Source organism: Cebus imitator, unplaced genomic scaffold, assembly GCF_001604975.1.
Source record: "Cebus imitator isolate Cc_AM_T3 unplaced genomic scaffold, Cebus_imitator-1.0 Scaffold77, whole genome shotgun sequence".
Lineage (NCBI taxonomy): Eukaryota > Metazoa > Chordata > Mammalia > Primates > Cebidae > Cebus > Cebus imitator.
Genome location: NW_016107392.1, coordinates 5,855,314 through 5,866,334, shown reverse-complemented (window position 1 = coordinate 5,866,334; position 11,021 = coordinate 5,855,314). Strand labels below are relative to the sequence as shown.

The 11,021-nt window shown below is 41.6% G+C and overlaps 1 protein-coding gene across 1 annotated transcript in view; it reads right to left on the bottom strand.

Annotated features, from left to right (window-relative positions):
- ZC3HC1 (zinc finger C3HC-type containing 1) overlaps positions 1 to 9,491 on the bottom strand; it is a 27,273-nt gene extending 17,782 nt beyond the window's left edge. The window contains exons 1-2 of the mRNA XM_037740018.1: positions 9,311 to 9,491; positions 7,370 to 7,525 (exon numbers count right to left, since the gene is read on the bottom strand). Of these exons, the coding sequence (XP_037595946.1) occupies positions 7,370 to 7,525; positions 9,311 to 9,456 (302 nt within the window). The 5' untranslated portion in view covers positions 9,457 to 9,491. The remainder of the gene's footprint in view (positions 1 to 7,369; positions 7,526 to 9,310) is intronic.
- Between the last annotated feature and the right edge of the window lie 1,530 nt (positions 9,492 to 11,021).

The window sequence follows — 11,021 nt, the reverse complement described above, 5'->3', positions numbered from 1 at the left end:
GAGACAGAGTCTCACTCTGTTGCCAGGCTGGAATGTAGTGGTGGGATCTCAGCTCACTGCAACCTCCGATTCCCAGGTTCAAGTGATTCTCCTGCTTCAGCCTCCCGAATAGCTGGAATTACAGGCACGAGCCACCACGTCCAGCTAAGGTTTGTATTTTCAGTATAGACGGGGTTTCGCCATGTTGGCCAGGATGGTCTCAATCTCCCAACTTCATGATCTACCCACCTCAGCCTCTCAAAGTGCTGGGATCACAGGCGTAAGCCACTGCACCAAACTAAGCAAAACTATTTTTTTTCTTTTTTTTTTTTCTTTGTGCCTGCCCTCCCTCCCCAGAAAAATTATTTTTAATGCACAGGCACATACTTTACAGAATGACGAAGGTCATTTAAGTAGTAAGTGGAGGGGAAAAGTTATTAACTTATTCTTGAAGAAGCCCTATGTATTTTGTGTGTTTAAAATGTTTATTGGCCAGGCACAGTGGCAAATGCCTGTAATCTCAGCACACTGGGAGACTGAAGTGGGAGGATTGCTTGAACTCAGGAGTTCAAGATCAGCCTGGGCAATACAGTGAGACATCTCTACTGAAAATCAAAAAAATTAGCAGGATGTGGTGGTGCACACCTGTAGTCTTAGCTAATTGAGAGGCTGAGGGAGGAGGATGGCTTGAGCCCAGGAGATTGAGGCCACAGTAAGCTATGATCACACCACTGCCCTCTAGCCTGGACAACAGAGTAAGACCCTGTCTCAAAAAAAGAAAAAAGTTTATTACTGGTCATCTGGTAGAATATAGGCTCCACTAATTTTCACTTAATCTGACACACTACGAACTTAATGACATTAGTGAAAGTACTGGGGTAGGCCTAAACAGTAAGAGACGGTCAAAGTCAAACACAGAAATATTTTCTGCCACTCGCCTATGCTCTCCTATTGTACCACATCCATTTTTACTTTCCAAGGAATAAAGGCAGTAAAATTATCCCTCCAAAATTTGATTGCCAGTATCAATGGGGATGTGCGATAATGTGTTTCAAATAGCTAAAAGCATCTGTAAGTATATATTTGGAAAGGTATCCTAAAACATTTATTGCTCCTTAATAGTAAATGCTCAATTTTTTTTAGTTTTTTTTTTTTTTTTTTTTTTTTTTTTTTTTTTTTTTTTTTTTTTTTTTTTTTTTTTGAGATGGAGTCTTGCTCTGTAGCCCAGGCTAAAGTGCAAATGCCACAATCTCGGCCCACTGCAACCTCCAGCTCCTGGGTTCAAGCAATTCTCTTGCCTCAGCCTCTGAGGTAGGCTTATAGGCATGGGCCACCATGCCCCACTAATTTTTGTATTTTTACTAGAGGAATGGTTTTACCATGTTGGCCAGGCTGGTCTTAAGTGACTGAACTCAAATGCCTGAGGCCCTCCTTGGCCTCCCACAGTGCTGGGATTACAGGCGAGAGCCACCTCACCCAGCCTCAGTTTTTAATATTCTACCTGGGCCGGGTGCGGTGACCCCAGGACTTTGGGAGGCTGAGACAGGCAGATCACTTGATGTCAGGAGTTTGAGACCAGCCTGGCTAACATGGTGAAACCCCATCTCTACCAAAAATATAAAAATTAGCTGGGCATGGTGGGATGTGCCTGTAATCCAAGCTATTTGGGAGGCTGAGGCAGGAGAAACATTTTAACTCAGGAGGCAGAGATTGTAGTGAGCTGAGATGGTGCCACTGCACTCTAGCCTGGACAACAAAGCAAGATTCTGCCTTAAAAAAAAAAAAAAAAAAAAAAAAAAAAAAAAATCTACCTGAAGAGCTCTTACTTTACAAAGCACAGTTGAAAAAAAAATGATAAAATATGAAAGAAGATGCAGGAAAGTTTTACATTTTTATAAAGGGATATAGGAATCTGAAAAACATTCCAATATCAGCAAAGGAAGTATGAAGACTGTAAAACAAAATTTAGATATAAATATCAAAGGAGCCATGATTATGTAGAATAAAAGTAACAGTTAAATAATCATCATAACCAAAATGATGATCAATTTATAGCCAATGAGCAAAAAGGAAATTGATCTAAATACTGTATCAAAATCAAGATTTAATGCAAGAAACAAAGGTAGAAAGATGGTTAAAATACCTGCCCTTTCCTGAGCAATTTAGTTTTAAAGCCATTAGGTGGTGAACAAGGAAGATGTCTGAGTCAAGAGGCTGGGAAGAGTCATCTCAGCACAGGGTGTCAGAACCCAAGTGGTATGTAACAGGCATTCGCTTACGGCAGCCAAGTGTGGAGTGTTAGGGCCTAAATGAGATGATGAGAGATCCATGCAAGAAAGGATGGCAGCACGGCAGAAATGGGAGATGAAGCACATATATTTACTACAAAGTAGTAAATATATCAAGGATAATAGAAATTATGTTTCACAGTGTTGAATAAGGGAGGGACAAATATGGAAAAGGAGAAAACTTGAATGAATCCTGTGATGTACAATTGCAACTGGAGATGCCAGAAGGAACTCATCGTTTTCTAAAATATAGAGATAAATGGATGTAAATTTTGATGTATGTGTGTACATATGTGAATGTGTGTATGTGTATACATAAACATATATATTCTCTAGCTTTTTCCTCTGAGAGGGTCTGAGAACAGTGGTATCCCAGTAGCTGTGAGTTCTCCCTGCACCCAGATCTTGGCATGCATGCATGCATGCATTCATTCATTCATTCATTCATTCATTCATTCATTCATATAGAGACAGGATCTTGCTATGTTGCCCAGGCTGGTCTCTCTCCTGGGCTCAAGCAATTCTCCCACCTAGGCTTCCCAAAGTGCTGGGATTACAGGTGTGCCACCACGCCGAGTTCAGATCTTATCTTTTAAATAACATTCTCCACTGAATATGAGTCAAGCATCCTTGTAGAATTGGCTGATTCCAGGGATGGGACAAGAAGATAAGCCTAGAACAACTTGTTCCTGAAAGCAATAAAGAGGTCATGGGTTATGGGATATGTCAAAAGGCCAACCTGAGGGGGATGTCACTGACTAAATAAGGAACAACTGGAGCATCAAAATATATAATAATAGTTATGAGTTATAACCTATTATGAGTCTATGTTGCTACAAATAAATCAATTACCTAAAGTCTGACAAGGAATGGAATATTTACGTAGTTTCAAAGAAACTCCCCACAAAGTACTTTTTATTCACAAAGGAGGAAGGAGTTATTTTACAATGGAAATGCCAGACACTCCCTTAATCAAGTGATCATCACCATAAAGGGATAAATAGAAATCATGTGTCACCTGACAGAATGCAATGAGAACACATTATCGCTTCACGACACTCCTGCATAACCTGAATCTAATAACTAAGAAACATCAAACATCATTGACGTACACTCTACAACATAACTGGTCTGTTGTATCAAGATCATGAAATTCAAGGAAAAACTGAGGAAATATTCCAGATCAAAGGAGACTATAGCAACACGACAACTAAATGCAGTATATGATTCTCAACTGGATCCTTCAGCTATAAAGAATGTTATTAGTACAACTGATGAAAAAACTGGCATCTGAGGATTAGAGGGTAGGAACTTATCAATGTCAACTTCCTGATTTTGATGGTTGCATTCTGGTTATGTAGGACAAAGTTCTTGTTAATAGGAAGTATTTGGGAGTAATAAGACATCACTTTGGTGGCTTACTTTCAAATAGCTCAGGGAAAAAAGGTTCTCTGTAACCTCTGCAACCTTTCTGTAAGTCTGTAATTTAAAAAAAATTTTAAATCACTTTAAAAAACTAGCATCTAGGTCTTTCTGTCCTTGCATACAGGGAACAAAATAGTGAAAAACAGAGGACTTGGGGTGGTACCACATTTCTTCCGCTTTCAGTCTCTGCTCCTTTCACAGAGCTACCCATCAGTACTATGTTAGCCATGTTGGGCTAGAGTATCCTCAGCTTCACAACCTCTATGGTCTACAGGAGCCAAAATGACAGCCCAGAAAATTTGACATTTTCAGTGAAAACAATTGGCATTTACTAATTATGATGACTTGTACTTTGGATCTGATTTGCTATACTTTTCTTTATAAGACATCAACTGCCAGGCGCAGTGGCAGTTGCCTGTACTCCCAGCTACTTGGGAGGCTGAAGTGAAAGGATCACTTGAGCCCAGGAGTTCTGGGCTGTAGTGCGCTATGCTGATCAGGTGTCCGCACTAAGTTCAGCATCAATATGGTAACCTCCTGGGAGCGGGGAACCACCAGATTGCCTAAGGAGGGGTGAATCAGCCCAGGTTGGAAACGGAGCAGGTCAAAACTCCTGTGCTGAGCAGTAATGGGATTGTGCCTGTGAATAGCCACTGCACTCCAGCCTGGGCAATATAGCAAGACCCCATCTCTTATTTAAAAAAAAAAAAAAAGTCATCAACTGGGCCAGGTGTGGTGGCTCACGCCTGTAATCCCAACACTTTGGGGAAGTTGAGGCAGGTGGATCACCTGAGGTCAGGAGTTGGAGACCAGTCTGGCCAACATGGTGAAATCCTGTCTCTACTAAAAACACAAAAACTAGCCAGGTGTAGTGGTGGGAGCCTGTAATCCCAGCTACTCAGGAGGCTGAGGCAGGAAAATCACTTGAACCCAGGAGGCAGAGGTTGCAGTGAACCAAGATCACACCAGTGCACTCTAGCCTGGGTGACAAGAGTGAAACTCCATCTCAAAAAAAAAAAAAAAAAACAAGACATCAACTGTTTAAGATGGATGTTTGAGTTCACAACTTCTTTGATACTGTGCAACCATAAAAGGAATTAGATCATGTCCTTTGCAGGGACATGGATAGAGCTAGAAGCTAGTTCAGCAAACACACAAGGAACAGAAAATCAAACACATGTTCTCGCTTATAAGTAGGAGCTGAATGATGAGAACAGATGGACACATGGGGGAACAACATACACTGGGGACTGGAGGGGGTGGGGATAGGGGGAGGAAGAGCACGAGGAAGAATAGCTGATGGATGCTGGGCTTAATACCTAGTCGATGGATTGATCTGTGTAGCAAACCACCATGGCACACGTTTACCTATATAACAAACCTTCACATCCTACACGTGTACCCCAGAACTAAAAATAAAAGTTGAAGAAAAACAAAACAATGGATTAAATTCTTGAACTCAGGCATAGAGCACACTGGGTATGTTTGTAAATAAACTTATGACCTAATGCTTAACGTCTCTTCTTGAAATATGCAATGTGATAACCAGCATGTGCTTACTTTTTTATTTGACCAACATTCCAGTATTAGTTTCTATTTTTGTTTTTTTTTTTTTTTAGATGGAGTTTCACTCTATCACCCAGGCTGGAGTACAGTGGCACGATCTCAACTCACTGCAACCTCTGCCTCCCGGGTTCAAGTGATTCTCCTGCCTCAGCTGCCCGAGTAGCTGGGACTACAGGCACGTGCCACTATGCCCTGTGAATTTTTTGTATTTTTAGTAAAGACTAAAATTCACTGTCTTAGCCAGGATGGTCTCAATCTTCTGACCTCGTGATCTGCCTACCTCGGCCTCCCAAAGTGCTAGGATTACAGGCGTGAGCCACTGTGCTCAGCCTAGTTTCTTTCTTTTTTTTTTTTTTCACAAGAGACAGTGTCTTGCTCTGCTGCCCAGGTTGGAGTGCTCACTGCAACCTCTGCCTCCCAGGTTCAAGTGATTCTCCTGCTTCAGCCTCCCAAGTAGCTGGGATTACAGGTGCATATCACCACACCCAGCTAATTTTGTATTTTTAGTAGAGATGGGGTCTCAACCCAGCCGACCAGGCTGGTCTCAAACTCCTGACTTCAGGTGATCTACCCACCTTGGCCACCCAAAGTGCTAGGATTACAGGTGTGAGCCACTGCGCCGGCCAGTATTTAGTTTCTTTATCAAAAAATGGTGGGTGATTTGGCTTATTTCATGGTCTTAAGTTCTGAGATTTTGTTAATTTTTGATTCCTAGGTCAAGACCTTGTTAATAATTTATAAGACAGAAATTCAGGGTCAGGTTTGGCAGCTCATGCCTGTAATCCCAGCACTTTGGGAGGCTGAGGTGGGCAGATCATGAGGTCAGGAGTTCGAGACCAGCCGACCAATATGGTGAAACTCCACCTCTACTAAAAAAAAAAAAAAAAAAAAAAAAATATATATATATATATATATACACACACACACACACACACACACACACACATATATAAATATATATAAATACACATACATATAAAGTAAGACTTCTGTCAAAGCAAGATGATGTAAGCAGCTTTTAAGGTGGCTCCAAAGATCCCTGCCTCCTTATATTCATGCCCTGGTGTTATCTGCTCCTCTTGAGTATAGCCTGGCCTAGCGACTTGCTTCTAATGCATAAAATATGACAAAAGTGATGGGATGTCACTTCTGAGATTAGATCACAAAATGAGGCTGGTTTATATCTTGTTCTCTCGCTTGCTCACTCTGATGGAAGCCGGCTTCCAAGTTGTGAACTTTCCTTTAGAGAGGCCCATGTAGCAAGAAACCAAGTGGGGAGGGGCATCTCTGGCCAATGGCCAGTATAGAACTGAAGCCCTCAGTCCGACAGACACCAGTAAATTAATCTTGTCAACAATCACATAACAGTTTGGAAGTGGACCATTTCCTAGTTGAGCCTTGAAATGACAGTGCCCTGACCAACCTTAATTGCAGCCTGTGAAAGACCCTGAGCCAGAGGACTCAGCTAAGCCATGCCTGGATTCCTGACCCAAGAAATTATGAGATAAAAAATGTTTGCTGTTTTAAGATCACTAAGATTTAGGGCAATTTGCTATGCAGCAACAGGTAGCTAATACACAAAGGAAAATCTAGAAAGAGATAATATAGTAGTGTAGTCTCTAATAATCTAAAAAACATTAGGTTATAATCTTGGATCTGCCATTTGCTAAAAGGTTCATCTTGGGCAAGTCATATAACCTGCCCCAAACTGTTTGCTCTTCTGTAAAACAAGTATAATAATAATGCTTTTTTCATAGGTTTAAGGTCAAGATCAAATGTGATAATATATGTGAAAACATACTATGTACAAGTATTAGTTGTTATTTCTTCTTTTCTCAGGCTCTTAGTGTTTTCTTCGGTAAAAAGAAAAGGTTAGATAATCTCAATTGTCCCTTCGAGGGATAACATATTAGGATGTTGAGTTTCCTATACAATTTCTTAGCAATATTTGATTCTTTTTTTTTTTTTTTTCTGCTTATTCTTATACCAGGACCACCAGAAATAAGGATTTGATTCTTAAATTTAAACCTTGAAAAATTTTAAAAACCTTGGAGTAATACCTTGGAGGAATGTGTAATACCACGGAGGAATTTTAGTTATCCTTTGATAACTAAAATTGTAGAAAGTGCAATTCACATGAACTAAAAAAGGATATAGAAAATGTTTCCACTCTGCTAAAGAAGGCTTCTTTGCTTGTAGATTCCAATGAAGATTGTTCCACTTGGGGTGATCCATTAACTGACTGGGATGTGGCAGACGTGTCCTTCCTAACACAAAGTGGCAAAACTGTTGGTAAGCCTTTCATAGTATCCCTTTGCTTAAATATTTTCCATCTAGCTTCTCTATGCGTCGTGTCATAAATCACGCCAATACTGGATTTTAAGCTTCCTAAAAATCATTTTACTCATGTCATTCTTTAGCTTATTATTTTCAATGGTTTTATAATACTTAATAAATAAAACCCAAATTTTTCAGTCTGGCATTCAAAGCTCTTTACAGTTTAGCCATACCTAATTTCAATCAATTTCTACCTCTACAGGGCTCCACTAATCCTAGCAAACTATTCTTACTCACTCACTGTTCTCCACAAGTATTTTGCATAACTTTAGTGAATAGAAAATAAGACTCAAGGCTTCAGATATGCATTATACAATTTGAATCTCTTCAGAAATCTGTTAACAGCAGAAAAAACAATTTTTATATTTCCACCTGGAGAGACCTTTGATACCCACTCCTTCAAAAAAAAAAACGACCAATTAGAAAAATTCATATAAAGGAAAGATCTTCAGGAGATTTCATGAAAAAAAAAATCAAGGAGAAAAAAAGTCAGCAAAGCAATTATCTCATTTTCAGTGGAAGGCATTTCAGCAGTACCTGGGGAAGTGCTGAAAGGCGAGAATTGTTTTAATAAAAATAGGATTACATCAACGATTATAGCTCCAAAGAAATAAATTCTGGCCGTGTGCGGTGGCTCACACCTATAATCCCAGAACTTTGGGGTGCCAAGGAGGGCGGATCACCTCAGGTCAGGAACTGGAGAGATCAGCCTGACCAACATGGTGAAATCCTGTCTCTACTAAAAATACAAAATTACCCAGGCGTGGTGGTGCATGCCTGTAATCCCAGCTACTCGGGAGGCTGAGGCTGGCGAAACCCCTGAACCTGGGGAAGAGGTTGTGGTGAGCTGAGATTGCGCCATTACACTCCAGCCTAGTAAACAAGAGTGAAACTTCGTCTCAAAAAAAAAAAAAAAAGAAATTATTTCTAAGACTCTCAGAGATTCATAGAGAGCCTCAAGGGGGTGTGGTTCTTAGGGGAAAAAAAAATCACAGCATCCATAAACTTGGATGGGTAAAAATGACATTTATTTCTCTCTAAATGACAAGATTTAGCATTTTCTTCAATTGTGAACGAAGGTAAAAATACCATAGTAGTATTAGCAGTACCAGTTAATTTGCCACCAATGGAAAAAACGTTCTCACATTATGGTGGTTGCACATTTTCAGATAGCTTTGTGCTCAACTCTACTTCAAAATTATGGTTGACTAGACATACTACTAGACATTATGAACTCTTTAATATGTTACTGCATAACTTTTTTCTTTTACTATCTTGATAACAACATTCCAATCTAACTGGTTTCCTTTACAGTCCTATGTAATTTACTTTAAGCATTTACAAATATTCTGAGTTCATAAGCGTCTCCAGACAGCCAAAGAGGTCCACGGCACAAAAAAAAGGTTAAGAATCTCCAAGTGAAAGAAGTCAGGTGCACTCATTCAGTTAACGGTCCTCTTTTTTTCCTTGCAAAAATAATGTCCGATGACAAAATTTCGGCTATGATTATGAATCCAATACATCCCGAGAGGAAGATCAAAGCCAATCAAACATAGTAATCCCAGTATCTTTCAGATCCTGAGAAGTCAGCCCCCACTGCCCGAGTCGCCGACCGAGGGGGACCTTCCCTACCCGCTACCCCCTCTCCAGGCCTGTGTTTCCCAAGCCTTCTCCACTTTTCCAACGCCGGACCCAGGGTTAACTCATGAACTCACGCGTCCACGCCTCCCTCTTCCAGGGCAATCCCCTCATCTATCAGCTGCCGGATTTTCTGGGGGGTTCCTTCTGGGGAGCGAACTACTGCACCCCAATTCTTTTCAACCCCCGTGGCAAAAGCCAGTCCCTCACTGGGCGCCGCCATCTTGGTCCGCTGCCGTGTTGCTTCCCCGAGGGTTTGAAAGCTCCGGAACTTCCGTCCTGGGCGGCTAATATCCGCCTCAGGAGGCCGCCTGGCGGGGAAAGTGTAATCGCCGGACCCCCGCCTCCCTGACCGTGTTAGACTCTTAGAGCTACCTTGTTTAAGGAGGGCTGTAGTGTTTAGGACACTCTTGATTAGTCGTTTCCTTTATCAACTAGCATATTTAGTTTATGAGGTTTTTAGAACGCTGTCTCTCCAAATTCCGCAGGGATGAGGGGCCCAACTTAGTTTTCAAGTAATACTAACTTACACTAGTTGCATCTTTTGACAAGCAAGGAAATGGTAATTGAGAACAAATAATTTAGAATCCTTGTTGGAAACTGTGTTATGGGTGGATTTAGAAGTCTGTGGCATTTGACACTATTGACCTTCCTTCCTTTGTCCAAAAAATATTTATTGAAAGTGTCTTTTTTTTTTTTTTGACAGAGTTTCGCTCTTGTCGCCTTTCGCCCAGGCTGGGGTGCAGTGGCACGATCTCCTCGGCTTACTGCAACCACCTCCTCCCGGGTTCAAGTGATTCTCCTCCCTCGGCCTCCCAAGTAGCTGGGATTACAAGCACGCGCCACCACGCCCAGCAATCTTTTTTTTGTATTTTTAGTAGAGACAGGATTTCACCATGTTGGCCAGGCTGATCTCGAACTCCTGACCTTAGGCGATCCGCTGCCTCGGCCTCCCAAAGTGCTGGGATTACAGGCGTACGTTACCGCGCCCAACCGAAAGTGTCCTATTGATTGTAGGCACTAGCAATGACAGTAGTGAGCAAAGGAGCTGTAGATCTTGGTGGAGTTAGATATCAAATACGTTTTCCTATGGTTTCAAAATTATGATTACAAGTGCTCCAAGGATGTACCAACATTGTAATAGGAGAACCTAATTTAGTTTGCACATTCTTCTGAGACAATGGGGTGCTGGAGCTGAGATGGATGAGATTATAGGGAAGAAATCTATACAGAATCTTCCTGTTAAAACATGTGCTCCCTGAATGGAAAGACCACCAAACAGGCTTTGTGAGAGCAACATGGCTGTTTATTCACCTGGGTGCCAGCGGGCTGAGTCCGAAAAGGGAGTCAGCAAAGGGCAGTGGGCTAGGAGCTGGTTTTATAGGTTTGGGGTGGGCAGTGGAAAGTTATAGTTTAGGGTGGTTTTTTGCAAGCTGAGAGGTGGCCGTAGTTTGCAACCTGGGAGGGGTCGTAGGGTGTGGAGTCAGGAGGTTGACCAAGGTCAGTTCCAAATTCCAATGGCCTTATCAATTAGGGCGGGAATAAGGAACAATAGAGAATGTCTCAAAGTTAAGTAGGTCCCACAGGGGTCATCATTTCTTCCTCTTTTCATGGTCTTCCAGTTACTTTAGATTTTCCAGGAACTCATCCTCTGAGATGGAGTGTTGCTCTGGTTGCCCAGGCTGGAGTGCAATGGTGTAATCTTGGCTCACTGCAACCTCCGCCCCTCAGGCTCAAGCAATTCTGCTGCCTCAGCCTTCCGAGTAGCTGGGATTACAGGTGTGTGCC